This window comes from Rattus norvegicus, chromosome 19 (genome assembly GCF_036323735.1).
Source record: "Rattus norvegicus strain BN/NHsdMcwi chromosome 19, GRCr8, whole genome shotgun sequence".
Lineage (NCBI taxonomy): Eukaryota > Metazoa > Chordata > Mammalia > Rodentia > Muridae > Rattus > Rattus norvegicus.
Window position 1 is genome coordinate 68,354,385 of NC_086037.1, and position 21,439 is coordinate 68,375,823.

Below are 21,439 nucleotides of genomic sequence, written 5' to 3' on the forward strand. Positions count from 1 at the left end.
TTCCCTTGTTGAAACTTGGACAGGCTAGCATAGCAGTCAGCATTGCCACCCCCAGATCCTGATGTGCAGGTGAGGGCCCGGAGCCTGAGTTCCATTCAAAGGCTGCCTGTCCCCAGCAGTTAGGAGACTGGGTAGGGACAGCTGACAAGGGCTGGAACCCCACAGTGTCTGTTAACCTTCATTTTCTGACCCCTTCCTTCCTTCGTTCCTTCTTTCTTCCCTCCCTCCGGCTCTCCCTCCCTCCCTCCCTCCCTCCCTCCCTCCCTTCCTTCCTTCCTTTTATTTTCAGGCTGAGTCCAGTCAGCCACGGAAACACAATCGCCCTCTTCTTCCGGTCATTATTGCCAAATTACACCACAGAGGTATGTTGATTGAGCACATTGGTCTTCCCCTCCCAAGTTAACATGGGTGATCCCGCTCAGGGGAGGCGAGGCGGCTGAGGCTGTCCTGCCTGTGTGCCTGTGGCATCATGCTTGCCAGTGGGGACTCTGCCTGCTGGAATCGCATAGCCATTCTGAGGTGAGTGGTGTGAGAGGCGCTCGGCATCATGGTAGGTCGGCTTTGGCTAAGTGAGTGCATCTGGCTTTCTTTCTAGAGCTGCTTCTTCTGAGCAGGGACTTTGGGAGGGGACAGGCTCAGTCCTAGGGCCTGAGTTGCCTCAGCCGCTGAACCCAGGGTCCCAAGTCTATCCACACAGTCCCCACTTAGATATGTCTCATTGTTCAGGGGGAGAGGCTGGAGGAAGGAGTGGCCGGGGGTCCGAACCGCAATCAAGGCTTGAACAGGCTGATGTTGGCCGTGCGTGACATGATGGCCAACTTCCACTTCAACGACCTGGAGGTGCCTCGGGAGGACAATCCTGAGGGCGAGGGGGACTGGGACTGAACTGTTCAGACACTGTGCCCAGAGCTGTGCAATCATGTTCCTGATTTCGTTTCTGGTTGGAGTTAACCAGTTCCCAAGTAGAAATGCTGACCATGCCATCACGTGTGTTTTTTTCTCCCTCTAAATGGAGTGGGTTATGCTCTGTGAGTGAGCGTCCTCCAGTGTCCTCGGAAATAGCCCCAGAAGCCGTGAGCCCCACACTGAATGAACCATGTGCCTCACACTTTGGAGTTGGTAACATGGTGCAGAGAAGGGTTTTCCCCGAGTCCGCAGTACCAGGACCCTACCTGCTCCTTGCTAAGGGCACTGAACCTTCACACATGCTACACCCAGCATGTTGGCAGTGCTGGGGTCAAACCCAGGGCCTGGCACACAATCTACCACTGAATGACAGTCCCAGCCTGAGGATCTTACTAGAAAACTTGGAGGGCTGGAAATGTGTCTCAGCTAGTAGACTGTTTGCTTCGTGTGCACAACCCTTAGGATTCGATCTCCAGCACAGCACAAACCAGCAGTGTGAGTGTTCATGTGTACTCAGCACCCAAGCACAGAGCGCAAGAGGATTAAGAGTTCAGAACCATCCTCTGCTATAGTGAGCTCAGAGCCGGTCTTAGTTCCATGAGATCCCATCTCAACAAAGGGTTGGGGCATGAGGGGCCTAGGATAGGAAGAGAAGTAAAAAAAAAAAAAAAAAAAAAAGTTTGAAGCAGGAAATTGTCCTAAGCAGGTAAGAAATACTTTACAGAGATTAAAGGGTGTTTGATCTAGGGATGAGTGGAGAACCCTGACCAAGAACCCCAGTCCAGGGACGGACGAAGACTACAGCCAGGCAAGGCCTGAGGCCCGTGTCTCATAAGCCATCTGTCTGTGGAAAGATCCAGGCTGCCGAGGTTACAGGCTGTCAGGTCTCTCTAGGCAGTGCTGAGGGTTTGCACCCCAGCAGAGGCTGGAGGAGGCACCCATGGGCTCTTGTCTGGGAGCAGGGTCTTAGCTGTGTGAGGGCCAGTGAGGGCTCCTAAGCCTTGGTCCAATGATGCCTTCCTGGGAGTCTACATGTTTCCGATATCACTGGATGATTTACTATGGAGTAGGAACAAATAAAGCATGATTTAGGAGTGTCCTGAGCTATCACAATGGCTCAGTGAGTATAGGCACTGGCTGCGTCCAATCCCCAGGCCTCCCACAGTGGACAGTGAGAGCCAACTCCTGTAGCTTGTCTTCTGACCTCCACACACATGCACATGTGCACACCGACGGAAATACACCCAAGAAATGGAAAAGGGATGGCTTGGGTTAAAGCACTGTGCAGAGGACCAGGCTGGGAACTTAAGCACACATGGTAGGTGACTCATAACTACCCATAATTCCAGCTCCAGCGAACAAACAAGGGCATAGAAATTAAGAAAAATACTTTTAGGGGTTGGGGATTTAGCTCAGTGGTAGAGCGCTTGCCTAGCAAGCGCAAGGCCCTGGGTTTGGTCCCCAGCTCCGGAAAAAAAAAAAAAAAAAAAAGATTTTAACAGGTGCTCTGGGGCAAGGGGTCCTAGATGTGACTGAACAGGGTCCCAGAGCACTGCCCCTTCTACAGGATATCGAGGGCTGACTGGTACCCATCTATAGTCAGCCTATGTGTCATAGCCCATTTTTTTTTAAGTTTATTTATTTATTATATTTAAGTACACTGTAGCTGTCTTCAGACACACCAGAAGAGGGCATCAGATCTCATTCCAGATGGCTGTGAGCCACCATGTGGTTGCTGGGATTTGAACTCAGGACCTCTGGAAGAGCAGTTAGTGCTCTTAACCACTGAGCCATCTCTCCAGCCCTCATAGCCCATTTCTAAGTTGGCCATTTGCAGGAGGGACTCCGTGTTCAACGTGCATTCTTGGTAAGAGGTCACAGGTCACAGGTCACATGAATTGGTGCTGTATCTCTGTGTTTTTCTCCAGCATGAGTTGGCAAGGCCATGAAGTCTGGATGCAGGTTCTGCTACTTTTGCTCGTGGGTCAGCAGGACCTGGGGAAGGCAGGCCTGAGGGGCATAGCTCCTACCATTTGCCTACCCACTCCTGGGTTTGGTGGGATGGTCATACCCTGTCCCAGGGAGGGTTACTGCGGAGATAGATGGTCCTAACTCAATGTGTAAATCCCAGTTTCCGAGTTGGAATGCCCTGTGGTGAGTTTGAGCTGAGGGGAGGAGGGAGGGATTGCCTAGGAATGGGGTGTGTTCTGGAAATGACAAGCAAGCACAGAAAACCTGGCATCCTGCCTCTTCCTTTCAGCAGCTGTAAGTCCATCCAGATGAGGATGTGACATCTGGAGCTGCAGCAGCTGTTCTGCAACCTCGAGACAACACATTCCAAAATGAAGAGTCACACTCTAGAAACAGTGAAGCAGAGGATGCCCTAGGCCTTCGGAACCATCCCACCTCCAGGCCTGTCTCCTGAGAGGCCGTCGATGGTCAGCCTCAGCCTCAGAACTGTTGCTCAGACTTTCAACTGAATCCATTTCTAATGGTGAAAAATAAAACCAGTCCCTCACACCATCTGTGGATCATCATCGGGAAAAGTAACTTTTTGAGACAGGGTCTCACTGTGTAGCCCGTAGTGGCCTGGAGCTTGCTCTGTAGTCCAGGCTGCCCTTGCTCTGTAGACCAGGCTGGCCTCAGATCAGCCTGCCTCTGTCTCCCAAATGTTAGGATTAAAAGAGTGTACCACCACACCTAACCTGCATGTCATCGAAACAGCTTTAAAGTCTGGCCTGTCGCCCAGGTAGGGGCGATAGTGTATCCCGCTCCTCCCGCTCCTCCCTGGTCCCTCCTCAGTCTCACAAGAGGTGCCTGCCTATGTGTCCTGTGCAGAATTGTGGGTTCTTTGTGCATTTCCATGTAGTCAGGGAGAAAACTTGTTTGTTGCCTCTCAGAGAAAGTTCAAAAGAAATGAAAGACTTTCAAACAAAGACATGGTGACATGGCCTTTTTAACTTTTTTTTTTTTTAATGTGTGTGGGTGTTTGCCTGAATGTGTGTCTGTGCACCTTGTACATGCCCACAGAAACCAGAAAAGGATATACAAAAAGGCTGTTGGATACCTTGAAACTGGAGTCACAGTATTTCTTTTTCCTTTCTCTTTTTTGTTGTTTGTATATTTTGAGACAGGATTTCTCTGTGTAGCTCTGGTTGTCCTGTCCTGGAACTTGCACTGTAGGTAAGGCTGGCCTCGAACTCACAGAGATCTGCCTCCTGAGTGCTCAGGTTAAAGGTATGCGCTACCATGGCCCAGCTCTCACAAACATTTCTTAGTCACCTTGTGGATGCTGAAAACCAGACCTGTGTCCTCTGGAAGAGCAGCCAGTGCTGTTCACCACCAAGCCGCCTAAGGCATGGGATTCCTGAGACTGTGCCGTCCTGTGTGACCAGAGCCAGAAGGGACATGTCTATTGCCTGAGGGCTTTGCAGATCTAAGGACAGCACCAGACCTCTCCCAGTGGAACGCAGGCTGCTCTGCGTCCTGGAGAGCTGCCCCCTTGGCAGTCTGCAGGCAGTCCCTCCCCCCCCCCCCCCCCCTAAGCAGGTTCTCAGTCCTCTGCCATTTTTCAGGTATTTCTCCCAGGACCACTGAGAAGTCAACCTTGAAGCATGCGTGGGGCCAAGGATAGCTGGCCCCAGCCGACCCCAGCACAGCATGAGCTGGCTTTCCCAGCACTGCTTCACTGTTCCCTTCTCTGGAGGTTCTAGCAGTTGTAACATCACCATCCAAATGAGTCCCACAGTGTGCATGGTCACCCTCCTCAACACTCATCAGCAGGGGCTTGCCAGAGAGGATGTGGCTGCCTGTGCCAGAGACCGTTTGGTTCTCCCACCCTTTGAAGTTAGATTGTCCGGAGGGTAAACTGTGCTTGTCTCAAAGAGTTCATTCTGAAGCCAGAAATACCAGCATCTCTGAAATGTGATGGCACGGAAAGTTAGGGCAGGGGACACTCAGTCTTTCATGTCCCAGAAGTAAAAAGAAAAGTTGAAGGAGGCCTAGGCATCGTGTGGCCTCAGAGGCTAGCCACGCCCTAGACCCACACACCTCCACAGCCATGGCTATGGCCAGCCCTTCAGACTTGAGACCTCCACCAGAAGCAGAATAAGGCACAGGTTGTAGGTGGCAGGCAGCCGTTCAGGCATCTGTGGAAGCTTGGGACACTCGGGACAACGCAGAGTTCCTCTCTCATCCTCTGTCCCTCTAACACGGGATACCTGAGGGTGTGAACAGTTTGTGAGACAGGTCCACCAGCGGTGTGGAAGGTGATTTGGCTGGATCTGTTAAAGCGGAAGGCACACCTGCCTCGTGCCTGAGTCTTCCGGTGGCATTCAGCATGAGCACGTGCTAGACGGTGTACAAGACAACTAGGTGGCTTAGTGTGCAGTCTAAGCTGGAAGACTGCTCTATGTAATGTTCCGAAATAGACCATTGACTGTTAGTCCTGAGGCCCAGGGAAGGCCCAGCATAACTGGTGTAAGTTGTGTCATATTTATTGATCCGGGAAAGTAGACCTGATCACGCTCGGCTTGGAGGCTGTCACTTCTGTTTGTCATTCACTGCAGGGTTGTTAAAAAGGTAAGTGGAGCAAAGGTCTGTAACAGGGTTACATAGTGAGACCCTGTCTCAAGACAACAGAAATGACTGTTACAAACACTGAAAGGGCCTCCAGCTAAATCCCACCCAACTCCACCGCTGCCTTTTTTTTTTTTTAAGATTTATTCATTTATATAAGTACACTGTAGCTGTCTTCAGACACACCAGAAGAGGGTATCAGATCTCATTACAGATGGTTGTGAGCCACCATGTGGTTGCTGGGAATTGAACTCAGGACCTCTGGAAGAGCAGTCGGTGCTCTTAACCGCTGAGCCATCTCTCCAGCCCGCCTTTTTTTTCTTTTTAAGATTCATTTATTTTATGTATATGAATACACCATAGCTGAGTTCAGACACACCAGAAGAGGGCATCGGATCCCACTACAAGGAGTTGTGAGCCACCATGTGGTTGCTGGGAATTGAACTCAGGGCCTCTGGAAGAGCAGTCAGTGCTCTTAACCTCTGAGCCATCTCTCCAGCCCCACCGCTGCCTTAAGTTATTCTCCTCACCTGTTTGCAGAAGGCGACATCCTGTGCCAATGAGACAGCATTGGGTACCATGGAGAGAGTCCAGCAGCAGCCAAGGGTGGGTTGATACCAGCACTGCGTGCTCTCCTGACCACTGAAGAGTCACATGCCCAGCTGCTGGCCCACAGAGGCTGGAGACAGACATCTGCCCTGATGTGGTTCCTAGCTCCAGGGCTGGCATGTGCTCCACAGCGGAAACGAGACTCCTCAAGGGAAGGGTTGGGAGCAGGGGGCATGAGAGTAAGAAGACAGGATGTGACTGTGACCAAAGCATGCTGGTAAATATAGCCTTTGGATCCCCTCTAGTCAGTCAGCTCCCAGGAACTATGAAGCTTCCCTCCACACCCAGAACTGTAGCTAAGGGAGGCTTTAGCAAGCTTGGGCCCATGAAGGACATAAGGTAGTGTCAGCCCTGCCAGAGCTCTTCTGAGCCCACTGGTATGGGGCTACTTCCTGCCTCAGCCCAGCCCCTAACACTAACCTGAAGTCAGTATTGCTGCACGAACACAGCTTCAGCTTCAGGTAGAAATGCCACTGCCATGCTTCTAACAGAGCGTGTGAGTGATGGTGGGAGGCAGGGGGGCCTCATTCACAGGCAGCACAGCATGGGAGTGGAAGGAGGTTTTGGACGACTCAGGAAAGTGATTTTTGAGATGGGTTTGGAAGTTTAGGTAGGGCTACACAGGGCAGGTTCTATCTAGTGAGGCTGGATGCCTGAAAGGGATTGTCAAGTCACAGGGGCTTTGAACACAAAAGGGAGATGCAAGACCCCGGGTTGGAGTCTGAAGCTAGGTTTTCCAGTTTCTCCTTGCTACTTATGCCCCCTAGAGGCAGTCTAGGGTGCTGGGACACTCGCACATGCCCATCATGTGGCTACCCTCAGAAGGAGGGGCTCCAGGGACAGTTAAAAGATTCAGAGAAAGGCATTCTTCCCCAGACCTCAGCCTACCCTGGCTTGGCGAGGCAAGGAACCGAGAAGTTGGAGGTGTCAAGTTTAGAAATGTCTCTACCTGAGCCACTTGGGGAGAGACATGGGGAACAGCAGAAAGCTAAGCTCCTTCACACTGGCAGTGAGACTCCGTGAGTAGAGCTCAGGGTCCTAGCCAGGAAGTGTCTAGACTGCCTATGCCATGCCTAGGCTGACCTGTCCAGGCAGACAGGGCACATGTGTGAAGGAACATCGGAGCATGCCCGTATGGAAAGAGGAAGGTCTGGGGAATGTCAGAGACCCCTGACAACAACATGAGCTGAGTCGGAAGCTGGAAGCTCATACCACCTGGAGCTGCAGCCTCCACGGACTGCTTCCTACTTCCGGAACAAGACTATGCCCACTCAGGGGCCCCCGAAGAGGCTTCTGGGTTCTCTCAACTCCACTTCCATCACCACCTCTCACCTCGGACTGGCCACCAACCAGACAGGGTCTTGGTGCCTGCATGTGTCTATCCCAGATGGCCTCTTCCTCAGCCTGGGGCTGGTGAGCCTGGTGGAGAACGTGTTGGTTGTGGTAGCCATCACCAAAAACCGCAACCTGCACTCGCCCATGTATTACTTCATCTGCTGTCTGGCCCTGTCTGACCTGATGGTGAGTGTGAGCATCGTGCTGGAGACCACTATCATCCTGCTGCTGGAGGCAGGCATCCTGGTGGCCCGCGCGGCTCTGGTGCAGCAGCTGGACAATGTCATCGACGTGCTCATCTGTGGCTCCATGGTGTCCAGTCTCTGCTTCCTGGGTGTCATCGCCATAGACCGCTACATCTCCATCTTCTACGCGCTGCGTTACCACAGCATTGTGACACTGTCCCGGGCACGAAGGGCCGTCGTGGGCATCTGGGTGGTCAGCATCGTCTCCAGCACCCTCTTCATCACCTACTACAAACACACGGCCGTCCTGCTCTGCCTCGTCACTTTCTTCCTAGCCATGCTGGCACTCATGGCAATTCTGTATGTCCACATGCTCTCTCGAGCGTGCCAGCATGCTCAGGGCATTGCCCGGCTCCACAAAAGGCGGCACTCCATCCGACAAGGCTTCTGTCTGAAGGGCGCCGCCACCCTTACTATCCTTCTGGGGATTTTCTTCCTGTGCTGGGCCCCTTTCTTCCTGCACCTCTTGCTCATCGTTCTCTGCCCTCAGCACCCCACCTGCAGCTGCATCTTCAAGAACTTCAACCTCTTCCTCATCCTCATTATCCTCAGCTCCATCGTGGACCCCCTCATCTACGCTTTTCGAAGCCAGGAGCTCCGCATGACACTCAAGGAGGTGCTGCTGTGCTCGTGGTGAGCAGAGAAGTGGCTTTCGGTCTCACGGCCAGGACGCTGGGCAGAGGGTGACAGTGATATCCAGTGGCCCACATCCTGTTGAGATCACAGGTACTCATCCCTTCCTGATCTCCCTTTGTCTAAGGGTGGACTGGATGAACTTTAAAATAGAAACACAATGTGCCCGGGGCCAGGAGAAAGGGTAGCTGTGACTGCAGGGTCACCCAGGGCGGCCATGGGAAGTGGAGGAAACAGGGATGGGGACTCTATCCCTGGGCAAGGGTCAAACCATAGGCTCCTGGAGAGCTTCACCTCTCCACACTGACAAGGCAACCCCTACTCAGCCCTTCGGGTCATTCAGCTTGGGCCCTCTGCTGCTGGGACAGACAGGAAGTCTCTAAGTTAAAAGAATAACAGACAAGAGCTGTGGTGGAACATTCTTTCTGGAGGAGGCTTCTGATAGGAAGATTTGTGGCCACAAAAACCCAGCCAGAGCCATGCTGTAGACTGCTTAAGGAAGTGAGGCCCCTCCTCAACACACGGATCAGAATTGTAAAATGTGCATCTTGAACAAGGGACCTGCCCATTTGCCCAAGCGGTGTGGGACTGACTTAAAGACCCATAGTACGGCTCATGGGAATCCAAAGAGGTGGGGACCCAGCTGCCCAAACCCACAGGCTACTGTTTCAAGTGCCTCCTCTGGCCTCAGGAGGGACTGTTGGCTTATCACTGACCACAGCCTGTGGCTCTGAGCCAGGATGCAGTTGAAATGCTAAGGTTGGATGGAGCCTCTTCACCATCTTCCCTAGCTCTCTCCAGAAGTTGAAGTTTGGGTGGGAGGACAGGGAGAGGAGTCACGTTAGGGAGAGGTGAGTCTCAGAGGCCACAGTCCTAAAGGGCACCAAGTACCCCCCAATCAGGCCCTCTTGGCTTCCTCTCTCTGACTACAAACTCCAGCTCAGAGCAAGCAGCTGTGGGTTCCCCTTGCCTCTACGGTGACAAGACTCTCTTTGTTCAGGCTCCTTCCAGTGCATGCACACACAGTAGCAGGACCGCAGCATCTCAGCCCCTGATATGACCCATCCGTAACCTTGGCCAGAGCCTGTCCCTTTCCTGCCCCCATTGTGTAGCACCTTCATCCTACTTTGAGTTGCCCCGAGAATCCCAGAGGTGGAGAGACCCTGAAGCACCTGTAGTGTGGACCAGGGGCTGAGATCTATTTCTATGGGACACTGCCCTTGTGGGAGGAGGTCGGGTGGTCTCAGGGCTCTGCCAGCCTTGGGAAGTATTCAGACAAGGCCTCTCAGGATAGAGGAGAGCTCAGGAGTATATGAGTCTTGGGAGAGTGGTACCGGGGTGAACCAAGAAGCTTCTGCAGTGGAAGGGCGGACCCCTGCGCCTTTCTGCGCTACAACCCAGGATTCCGGCAGCAGAGTCTTTCTTGAGTCCCTCCCCATGGATGCTGGACACTCATTTGTCATCCTCCTTAGGGTGGCCTCAGTCTGGGCTGAGATGCCCTCAACCATCAAGTCAGGAAGTGGCACCAGGCCAGGCCCTAGCCATACTGTCAGCTCTAGCCTTGCTGGACTGGGGTTGGAAGCTGGTTCCCGGCAGGGCCATCCCTTACTGGAACACAGGACCGTGAGTCAGCCTTTATCCTGACACCATAGCACTCTGGGGACACAGAGAGCTCTGGCCTGATGTCATCCATCAGGGAGGCATCCCAGGCCTCTGGATGCTTCCAAGCATCTTCCCTGTCCAGACAAGGAGACAGCCAGATGCTCGCCCAATACTTCTTGAGCCAGGCCATCTGGAAACCAACCACAGAAAGGCACAGCATGGACACATCGTGGGGGAGGGGCATCTCTTGAGAACAAAAGACCCATTTCTAAACTCGGCTAACTTGGATGCTTATCCTCAGAGAAAGTTGTAGGCACAGTCACTCTACCCAGCACGCACCCGGGTGTGCAAGCTGGACGAAGGCGCCTGCAGGTGTTTTGTTTTGTTTTGTTTTGTTTTGTTTTGTTTTAGCTTTTTATCGGCTCTTGTGAAATGGATGTTTGTGGACCGTCCAAGTGTAGTACTATTGTCTCAGAGTCTTCCCAGAGAATTTCTGTCATTGAAATATCAAAGAGTCCTCATAAGGTGTCACTGATCCTAGGTAAATATTAAATCAGCACTGTATGTGAACACCTTGCATGTCCTCTTTTGACCGTTTGACTCTGCTTCTCCTCCACACACAGTCTCCTTACCTAGGTAGCCCCCCCCCCCGTCCCACCCCCGCTCACTCCATACCCCCTCTTTGCCCTCACTTGTACCAAATGTGCAAGGGTACCAATGACATCAGGCATGGCTCAGACAGAAAAGACTGTTCGACATCCTCCGCTGAGTGGCTTGGATATCCTTAGGAGAATTTTCCACAAAGATATTCATGGAGCAGGGGTACTTGTCGGGTATTGTGCATCTTCCCGCCCCAGGTACATACACACCCTCGCGGTAGCCTTTTGTGGAGCCATGGACTGGTAGTCCTCTCTCCTCCAGAAAACAGTGACCTCAGAGCTATAATCCACCACCTTCCGGACTTGCGTTCTCAGGTCTGCACCGAGGTCTCGGGAAGGTTTCAGCTTCCTCTGCCTCTCCCACCTCAAGCGACTCAGCAAACTCAGAGAATATGGGTCTTGATTCTTAAGCACTTGAGAGAAAGAAAGACCCTCCTCACAAAGCTGCAGGGTGGGGTTGGGACAGGGACAAAATGGGGAGGGCAGCTACTGGGGTGGGGCACTAAGGGGCCTGGGTTCTATTGTCCCCAGAGCGGATCGGCCTCCGATGGCCCCTCCTCCGAAGGCGCGGCCAGACATGCCCCGCATTGTGCGGGCGGATCTCGGTGCCGGTGCTGATGCTGCAGAGCCTGCCGCATTGTGCGGCGCCCCAGCATTGGCCCACAGCGCTTACATCAGCCAGCGAGGGCGGGGCAGTCTCTTATAAGAGGGCGCGGCGGAGGCTGCCGATCCTCCGCAGCCCGCTGTCCGCCTGCCTCTTCGTCTCTAGCCGAGTGAAGTCAGCATGAGGGAGATCGTGCACATCCAGGCCGGCCAGTGCGGCAACCAGATAGGGGCCAAGGTGAGCCTGAGCGGTCCGGCGTCCTGCGTCCCCACGAGCGCCAGCCCCAGGGAGGGAGGGCGAGAAAGGCGGCTCTAGGAGCCGCTAGCGGAACAAAGGGAAGAGCCCAGCCCCTTGCCCGGCTCCGGGGACCCCGGGGTCCCTAATCGGTTCCCCTCACTTGCGTCACTCTGCTTTGCGCTCAGGTTGCAGCGGAGGGCTGGGGGTAACCCTTCTGATTCTCATTCCCGTCCATTCTGCGCACCCACACACACCATGGTACCATCAGGTACAGGGGATGTGGTTGGGGGGCGCCGGCTGGGCGTGGCCTTCTTTGAGGCTGCCACTTAAGCCTTGAGTAAGATGGGTGTGTCGGGCAACTTTGGGTGGGGCTCTCCCCTAAACCATAACGACTGTACTTGCCGGGATCCCCACTGGAGAACTAGACGGTCTTCAGGGAGCAAGGCCGCCCTCCTATCCCAACCTTGTTCAGCTCACCCCGTTTCCTTGCCCCACCCTTATCCTTTGTTGGAGGAGTTCGGCCCGCACTTCAATGACCTTGATCCAGAACTGGACTCTATCTGTGCAAATCTCCCACCCCTAACAGTGCCCTCAAGGCCTCCCAGTCGGGATGGAGCACAGAACAAAGCCGACGACGAGGATTGCCTCGATCTCCCCTCTATTGTTAGCCCACCTCCAGGTGTTGAAGCCGAGGCAACCCCCCCCCAAAAAAAAAACAAAAAACAACCCCAAAACGGGTGTGGGGGGAGGGTTGGTGCAATGACTCCGCAATTTTACTATCATTAGTGAGGTAGACATCCTGTTTCCAAGTCGTAAGAGGCTGTTCCTTACCCAAGGTCACACAGCGAGTGGAAGACAGAACCACTTGATTCCTGCAGAAGGCCAGCCCCGGGCTGGGTTGCGTTTGAGTGGGTGGGGTCAGCTACCCCAATCTTCTCCCTACTGAACAATGTGAAACGGAGCTTTGTCCAAATGGATGCTGGACTGGACGTAGCTTAGGGATGGTGTGTAGCTAGCTCCCAAAGGAGGAGGTTGGGTAGACAGGTTCTGGGAGGGAGGGGACTAAGCAAAGAGTACCTCTGGAGGCTGTTGCCATAGAAACCAGGCAGGAACAAAAAAGCTAATTACCACGGGCTGGGCCAGTCACGTGGCTGACATGTAAATTACAAGTTTGGCTCTAGGGTGGAGGTTCCTCTAGTTAAAGGGGGAGGGAAACAGCGCCACGAAGACTCCCTAATCACAGAGGAGACAGCTGTTCCTATCCTACAAGGGAACTTTGGGTGGGGTTTGGGGGGGTGGAGGGTAGGGGGGCTTACAGAGGAAGCCTAAGGCAGGAGCCTCAGCTCAAATCGGGACTCCTGGGATGATCGCTGTCCTGACAGCTGCCCTGCCCTGAAGGGAGGGTGAGGGCTCATTAATGTGGTCACAGGTGCCAGGCCTTCCCTGAACATCTGCTCCTGCAGAGGCCAGGGGTGAGTGGGGGAGGGAAGGTTTGCTATCCGAAGGCCCATTTGGTGGCCTTGCTGGAACTGTGCTGTATTGTGCTCTCACAGGGTCTCCCGTTCAGTAAGGGCCTAGGAGTTGGGTCCACGCCCAGGCTCTGTGTGATGCTCTATGGCTGCAGAACACGCCTGAGTTCTGGACCCAGCTGAGGTCTGTTCTGCTTCTCAGCACTGTGGTCCATAGATTTGCCCATTTTTAATATTTAGTTCTTTATTTTAATTTATGAGTGTTTAAATTTTTAATACCAATTCTTGTAAACAATGCAAATAATGAATAAATTTTCTGGAGAGGGGCGTCTCCCGTTTCCACCGGCTCCCTTCCTTCGTAGTAATCAGTTGAAGGCATTTGAGCAGTTCCCATCCAGCCTCTGGACCTGAAAGATCTCCCAGAGACCAGAATGAAGGCCCAGGCCCTGTGGGGAGTTACCTGTTTAGTGTCTGCCCCAGGCAGAATCAACTTCCTTAGCCAGATTTCCTTCCTATTTTTGTAACTGGCCTTAGGGTCTCTGCTACAGGCTACAATGGGGAAAGTTCTTCTTTGTCACCTGCTGCGACCGAGGGGAGTGGGCACAGAGGGCTGCTTATTTGCTTATTGGTCTTTGGGTGGTGCCTGTCTTAGCACAAAGGGCTGCCGGCTTCAGAGCGGTGGTTGGGTGGAAGTATGGGTGGGGTGGTGGCAGGGAGAGAAGTGTGGAGCCAGGAAAAAAGACTTGGAAGCAGCAGAAGGGAGGCATTAGCAATTCATAAGGCTCTCACCCCGTGAGTGTGTTCCAGCACCAGGCCTGTGCACTCTTACACCTTGTGAAGTGTGTGGCCTGGGTGTCACCCTCCCTTAAGGCTGAGAAGGGTGAAGGTTCTGGAAGCTGAGTCACTCACCTCGGATCACACCACAGATTTGGGCAAGGCAGGAATTTTAATCTAGGTGGGTGCAGATGTGTCAAGTCGGGTGGTGACATGTGCCCCCACCAACCGGAGCAGATGTGACTGCCCCGCCCTTTGTTTGCTCCCTTTGTTAGGGCCTGAGATCTTAGATGCATTCTCCGATAAAGGGGTCCCCTAGAAAGTATCTTTAGGGAGCTTTTGTCTACACCTCCTGTCTGTGCCCCATCAGCCGCCTGAACACACCCATTCCCAGTAGAAGTCTCTGAAGGGCGTGACCCACCTGGGAGCCAATGGGCCTGGTGAAGGGCACTGAGAGTTTTAGGGGAATTGAGCATCTTACCTCTAAGACGGGAGCTACACCCCGACTCTGCTTCTGTTCATGTCCCACTACCCTCCTGTCGCCAGCGACCCTCTCCCCAAGAGGGTCAGCACCGCGGACAGCAGCCTCACGGTTTGCAGCCGGAAAGCCTGTTGTCTAAGGGAAGCTGAAACCACGCGGTGGTTTTCTTTTCTGTAGTGATGCTACTTCATTTAAATGATTATATTCATTTACATATTAAATATTCTATGTGGCAATATTTTCTCATAAGGTTTTTTTTTTGCGTGTTATTTTATGTTAGCATCTCAGTGTGTAGCTCAGACTGGCCCCGACCTCATGGTCCTCCAGCCTCTCTGCCTTCTAAGTACTGGTATTACAGCTGTATACTTCTGGACCTGGGTAGATTTTATTTTGAATCGCACTTTATTATTTGTAATGTACAAATGCAATGGTTGATTTTTTTTCCTCATGTAAAAACTGAAACACAGGCTGCCAGGGGTGTGACTAAAGCACGTGTTTAGCATGTAACAGGCCGTTAGCTTTGCTCTCCAGCAGAGCGAATGAGACCAGATCTGAAATGTGCCGAGAACTGAGTGTGCAAGCACTGAGTGTGCAAGAACTTTGCATGCTGCTGCGCACTCATAGTTCCAGTTACTGGAGAGGCTGAGGCAGGAGGATTGACAAGATTGCTTCTTGATTCCAAAAACATAATAATAAAATAAAAGGAACACTGAAGGTATGGTGTCCTACCATATATAATTGTGTGTGTGTGTGTGTGTGTGTGTGTGTGTGTGTGCCTGGTTCACATACAGGTCAGAAGAAGGAATCAGACCTCTGAAACCGGAATTATACCCATTTGTGAGACACCATGTGGGCGGTGTTTGGGATGCAACTTGAGTCTTCTATAAGAACAGCCATGTCTCCGGCCCATGGTGCACACAACTGCGTGCACACACATGCCCTTACCTACACTCAGACACACTCACACAACTGAAAATAAAATAAAAACTTAAAAATACATCAAAGAGAAGATGAAGTCCGGGCCCCTTTGATGAGGGACGGTTTCTGAGATGGTTCCCTCAGAAAGAGTTGTCAGATCCCTGTGTGTTCTAGAATGATGATCTGTTTGGACTGTTCTTAGGTTTTTAAATAATATTTTGAAAGATTAAAAGACTGTTTTATGAGTATGGGTGTCTTGCCTGCGTGTGCATCTGCGTGCTGTGTATGCACAGTGCCTGAGAAGCCAGAATGGATGATGGATTCCCCGACCCTAGAGTTTCAGATGATTGTTAGCTGCCATGGGAGTGTTGTGAACCAGTCTTGGGTCCTCTGCAAGAGCAACAAGTGTTCCTATCTGCTGAGCTATGTCACCAGCCCACTTAAAAATGTTTTTCACAATTTTTTTTTGTAAAAATAAAAGCTAATGTCCACATGACAACAACAAAAAAATCCAACGACACCAAAATGTAGACAATGAAAAGTCTCTTTCTCTCAGGACGGGCACTTGCAGACTGTTTTCTAATGTTCGACTCTGAGCAGTCTTCTCCTCCGCTCACTCCCGCAGAAAGGCCCTTTGTCTCTAGACTTTTATATCAACACCTTATCTGCAAATCACTCCCGTCTGACCAGTAAGAAATACACAGTGAGAGGGATCTCAGAGCCCAAGGAGGCAGGCCGGGTAGTCTGTGTATCCTGATAAAATGTCTTCCCATGGGCAGCCCTTTCACCTCCTCCCTCCCTGGCTCCCAGGACTATATAACAGCACTGATTATCTGCTTCTGCTGTTCCTCTGCTCTGTGCAGAAGGCTGTGTTCTCACAAGAGCCTGTTATCATGCAGTCAGCCCGTTGTACAGAGTGGGACACCAAAACACACTAAGCACGTAGGGGACAGCTATGGATCCTGCAACTTAGGCCATGCTCGGGACCATCTTCCCTTGATGAAGTGATGGTAGCACTGTGTGAGGAGTATTGTACTCTTGCACAAGAGTCTGAGTGTAGCAGCAGTGAGCCAGTGATCCTGGGTGTGGCCAGGCTCCTGGGTACGGTGTGACCTCAGACAAGCCATTCTGCTGCTAAAAACTCCTGTGGTCCTTCACAGACCCACCTGTGGGTCACATTGCCTGAGGTTGATGAGACAGCTGACACGATGGGCTCTGTCAGAGTGCATGACTTGCCCTGGCACTGAGGGTCACACGTAATGGCTGAGAACCTGATGCTGGATCTGACCTCTGTCCTTTCTGTTCTTCTACCTGCTCTGGGCAGCTTTCTACCTTCTGTGTGTTTCCGATTCCTTTCCTGAGAAGAATTAAAACGACCCCAGGAGATACCTGCATTTGCCTACAGGCATCGAGCTGTGTAGATAGAACCCACCTGTGTCTTGAGTCCTAATCCACTCTAGGGGCCCCAGTAACGTCAGCCAGGGGTCTCGACAACGTCGGCAGATAGTGCAGAGAGCAGACATGCATATTCACTCTTTTCTAAAGCCTTAGTCTGGACCTAGGAGCATCCAAGAGCTCTAATTTTCGCACTGGGAGCTTTAAGACTTCAGAAGAGCAAAGGCCCAGCAGAGTTTCAAATGTCTGTGAACTTTTTCCTACCGTCCTCACACAGTTCTGGGAGGTCATCAGTGACGAGCATGGCATAGACCCCAGCGGCAACTATGTGGGGGACTCGGACCTGCAGCTGGAACGCATCAGTGTCTACTACAATGAGGCCTCCTGTGAGTACCGCTCCACATCCATCCCCGCCCTGGCAAAGAGGGCTCCTGTGTAAATAGAGTTCAAGCATCTATAGCTCTGTCCGTCTCTTCATGGTGGAGATGGCCTTATTTGGTCTAGGGGCAGGCAGGAGGCTAGATGATGCATCCTTAGCAGGGGTCACTGGGGACTCAGTTGAAGCTTCCTGATAATGGGTACAGTCCTAACCAGTACTGTAGAGCCTACCGTCCCGGGTGTTACAGAGCTGACCATGGATCCGTGCCTATGATATAAGGGTAACAGCATCCCTTGGGGTAGCAGCAGGAGACTAGCAGGTGGGAGTCAGGATTCAGAGGAAGTAGATAGATCCTTGGCTCTAACTCCTGTCACTGTATTCTCTTTCCCCTTAGCTCACAAGTATGTGCCCAGAGCCATTCTGGTGGACCTGGAGCCTGGAACCATGGACAGCGTTCGGTCTGGGGCCTTTGGACACCTATTCAGGCCTGACAACTTTATCTTCGGTAAGTCCCCTTGCTCCAGGCTCCGACGACAGAAACCTGGTCCCGGAGAAGCCAGGCAGACACACAGACAAAATGTCTGAAGGGGATAAAGTCAACTACTGTCCCCTGGGACCCTGGAGGGTGAAAGTGACCTTCCCACTTTACAGTGGGCATCAGAGGTCCAGAGAAAGGACTCTGTGTAGGAAATAATCCCTCTCACATTTTTACAAAGAATGAGGTACGAAACCCTGTTACAGATTTATGCAGACAAATCTAGAGTCTCTGGAGGGACGTGAGTATCTGACCATGTCTTTAGAACTCATGATGGTCCCTGAGCCCATGCCCAGTGACGGGTCCTCAGTGCTCACACTGACACAGGAAGATGGGGGCACCTCACTTCTCCTTTCAAGACCCTAGCACCATGAGCCAGTAAGATGACCCAGCAGGTAAAGGGCTTGCTGTCAAACCCGAAGATCTGAGTTCAATCCCTGGGATCCAAATGGCAGAGAGAGAACCAACAACAACAACAACAACTACTACTACTACTACTACTACTACTATTACTTCCTCCTCCTCCCCCCTCCTCCTCTTCCTCCTCCTCCTCCTCTTCCTCCTCTTCCTCTTCCTCCCCTCCTTCTCCTCTTCCTCCTCCTCCTCCTCTTCCTCCTCCTCCTCCTCTTCCTCCTCTTCCTCTTCCTCCCCTCCTTCTCCTCTTCCTCCTCCTCCTCCTCTTCCTCCTCCTCATCTTCCTCCTCTTCCTCCCCCTCCTTCTCCTTCTCCTTCTCCTCTTCCTCCTCCTCCTTCTTCTTATTCTACAAGATTTATTTATTTATTTATTTCATGTATGTGAGTACACTGCCACTGTCCTCAGACACACCAGAAGAGGGCATCAGATCCCATTACAGATGGTTGTGAGCCACCATGTGGTTACTGGGAATGGAACTCAGGACCTCTGGAAGAGCAGTTGGTGCTCTTATCCACTGAGCCATCTCTCCAGCCCTAGAACCAACTTCTTTAAGTTGCCCTCTGACCTTCACGTGTGTACTTTGGCACATACACACCCACACACGTACACACAACCACCACATGCATATTCTTCTTCTCTCTCTAAATAGACAAGTGCAGCTCGTTGCTGTTAAAGATCTTAGACTAGATGAGTAGGTGTCCTTGTCCACAATAACTGCACGGGGATTCTTTTCATTCCGGGAAAGAGGAGAAATTGGCTTAGAGGGGTTAGGACAGCAGGCAAGGTGGCTGAATAAGAGACACAGCCCTCATCTCCCTTCAAAGTCTCACAGAGCAATGACAGAAAGGTGAGTCAGAGAGTGAAGGCCAACCTATTTATCCAGGATGTCCTTGAGAGATAGCAAGGACCCAGGTCTTATCCTGGATTCTCCATTCCCTGCTCGAAGCATCTGCAGCTGGGATCCCCTGCACTAAACAGCGATGCCCGGGGTGGAGTGAGGAGGTGTGTTATCCTCTGTGTACATTTTATAGAATGCAAGGGAGTCAGCTTTCTGGGGGAGTGCGGGGGCGGTTGGCAGGTCCCAGAGGTGTCTCTGTGCTGTAGACCCTTTACCTTGTCTACAACCTGCCTCTCCTCACTCTACAGGTCAGAGTGGTGCTGGCAACAACTGGGCCAAAGGGCACTATACAGAGGGCGCCGAGCTGGTGGACTCAGTCCTGGATGTCGTGAGGAAAGAATGTGAGAATTGTGACTGCCTGCAGGGCTTCCAGCTCACTCACTCACTGGGTGGGGGCACGGGCTCAGGCATGGGCACACTGCTCATCAGCAAAGTGCGTGAGGAGTACCCTGACCGCATCATGAACACCTTCAGCGTGGTGCCCTCACCCAAAGTGTCAGACACCGTGGTAGAGCCCTACAACGCCACCCTGTCCATCCACCAGCTAGTGGAGAACACGGATGAGACCTACTGCATCGACAATGAAGCCCTCTACGACATCTGCTTCCGCACCCTCAAGCTGGCTACACCCACCTACGGGGACCTCAACCACCTTGTGTCTGCTACCATGAGCGGAGTCACCACCTCCCTTCGATTCCCTGGTCAGCTCAATGCCGACCTCCGCAAGCTAGCTGTCAACATGGTGCCCTTCCCCCGCTTGCATTTCTTCATGCCCGGCTTTGCCCCACTAACAGCCCGGGGCAGCCAACAGTACCGTGCCCTGACGGTGCCTGAGCTCACCCAGCAGATGTTCGACGCCAAGAACATGATGGCTGCCTGTGACCCACGCCACGGCCGCTACCTGACCGTGGCCACCGTCTTCCGTGGGCGCATGTCCATGAAGGAGGTGGATGAGCAGATGCTGGCCATTCAGAGTAAGAACAGTAGTTACTTCGTGGAGTGGATCCCCAACAACGTCAAGGTAGCGGTGTGTGACATCCCGCCCCGAGGGCTCAAGATGTCGTCCACCTTCATCGGCAACAGCACGGCCATCCAGGAGCTGTTCAAGCGCATCTCCGAGCAGTTTACGGCCATGTTCCGGCGCAAGGCCTTCCTCCACTGGTACACGGGCGAAGGCATGGATGAGATGGAGTTCACCGAGGCCGAGAGCAACATGAACGACCTGGTGTCTGAGTACCAGCAGTACCAGGACGCCACTGCCGAGGAGGAGGGGGAGATGTATGAAGATGACGACGAGGAGTCGGAAGCCCAGGGGCCCAAGTGAAGTTGCTTGCAGCTGGGGTGTGGGGCCAAGTGGCAGCCAGGGCCAAGACAAGCAGCATCTGTCCCCCAGAGCCATCTAGCTACTGACACTGCCCCCAGCTTACCTTCCTACCAGCTCTTCAGGGCACCCTAGGGCTCCCGGGTTAAAGTCCTTCAGTATTTATGGCCATCCCCCACCCCACGTGAGTCCACTTGGCTCTGTCCTCCCCGTTTTAGCCACCTTTGTATTTATGTTGCTTTTGTGTCTGTTTTATTATGGCTCCAGGCCTGATGTTTTATGTTTTTTTTTTTTTTTAAAAACTGGGTTGTGTTTATATTTGGAGGGGGGTCTACTTAATAAAGTCACTGCTGTCTGTCACATACCTCTGCCTGGTAATGGAGATTTATCTTTGTCGCTCCCCTCCCCCACCAAAAACAAAAAAAAAAAAAAAAGCAAAAAACGACAGGGGCACCGCATGCTTCATAGAAATAAGGTTTATGGGGTTGAGGATTTAGCTCAGTGGTAGAGCGCTTGCCTAGCAAGCTCAAGGCCCTGGGTTCGGTCCTCAGCTCCGGGAAAAAAAAAAAAAAGAAATAAGGTTTATTTTTGTTTCAGGCAAGAGGAATTTAGATCTGAAAGTGGAGAGAACAAGTAACGGTCGTCCTTATCTCCCAGGCTGGTGGCTAAGGTTGCATCCCAGGGGCGTCAGGGGGCGGAACTAGAGAAGAAAGCTTTGCTTCGATTAAGTTCCATTGCGGTAGAACCCGCCCCCTCCCCCCGCATATCTTTTGACTCAGAAAGCAGCCCACCCTGTTCTTGGTCTCTCACAAGTTGACTCATATCCCAGCTGTCTACACTGAAAGTCACATGTAAGCAGCCAACGTAAAGAGACTGAAGCCTGAGACTTGAACTGGAGAGACGGGGAAGAGAAAAAAAATAAAGCGCCTGGACTTAGCTTTCGAGAAGGGCTAGCTGGGACTAATGCAATAGCAGGGTGAAGGGGGCGGGGACGGGGGTGTGGCGACGGACTGGATTCAACCGTGTGCTGGCTCCATGTGCCCCCTAGTGGTGGTTTTCCAAAGCTTCAGAATGCCCAGTATCCAATCAGAAAGCTTGCCCACTCCAGAGATGCCTGCCCAGCATTCTCTCTCCTCCTCAGGGAGAAAAACCCAGAGAGAACACACATTAGAGGCCCACAGTATTCGGAGGTGGGTGAAAGCAGGACTTCTAAACCCAGACTCTCTGCCGTCCGTTGGGTGTCGTCAAAGCTTGAGCCCCTACTCTTTGTCTGGTGGCACCCGAAAGAATTTGGCGTACACAGTGTCTTCTCCCATCCTATCTCCATGTAGCCATAGGTGCTGAAGAAGGTATACTGAGGATGTGCTAACCCTGGGTTCAGATTTGGGCTGCTGCCCCTAACGGGGCACCCTGTCTTCAGTTCTGGCCCTGCTGTAGACTGAGCTC

The 21,439-nt window shown here is 52.4% G+C and overlaps 3 protein-coding genes across 11 annotated transcripts in view; all 3 read left to right on the top strand.

The window, feature by feature from the left end:
- Tcf25 (transcription factor 25) overlaps positions 1-3,842 on the top strand; it is a 34,438-nt gene extending 30,596 nt beyond the window's left edge. For 2 of the 9 annotated variants that reach the window (XM_063277952.1, NM_001400951.1), the window contains 3 exons: positions 290-362; positions 727-840; positions 3,167-3,842. In XM_063277952.1, the coding sequence (XP_063134022.1) occupies positions 290-362; positions 727-840; positions 3,167-3,175 (196 nt within the window). In that variant the 3' untranslated portion in view covers positions 3,176-3,842. 9 annotated transcript variants of the gene reach the window in all.
- A 2,723-nt stretch (positions 3,843-6,565) lies between these two features.
- Mc1r (melanocortin 1 receptor) lies at positions 6,566-9,493 on the top strand. Its single transcript, NM_001401091.1, has one exon. The coding sequence runs from the start codon at positions 7,357-7,359 to the stop codon at positions 8,308-8,310; it is 954 nt and encodes a 317-aa protein (NP_001388020.1). The 5' UTR covers positions 6,566-7,356; the 3' UTR covers positions 8,311-9,493.
- A 1,809-nt stretch (positions 9,494-11,302) lies between these two features.
- On the top strand, positions 11,303-20,357 carry Tubb3 (tubulin, beta 3 class III). Its single transcript, NM_139254.2, has 4 exons — positions 11,303-11,408; positions 16,723-16,831; positions 17,219-17,329; positions 18,921-20,357. The coding sequence occupies exons 1-4, from the start codon at positions 11,352-11,354 to the stop codon at positions 19,994-19,996; spliced, it is 1,353 nt and encodes a 450-aa protein (NP_640347.2). The 5' UTR covers positions 11,303-11,351; the 3' UTR covers positions 19,997-20,357.
- Positions 20,358-21,439: the final 1,082 nt, after the last annotated feature.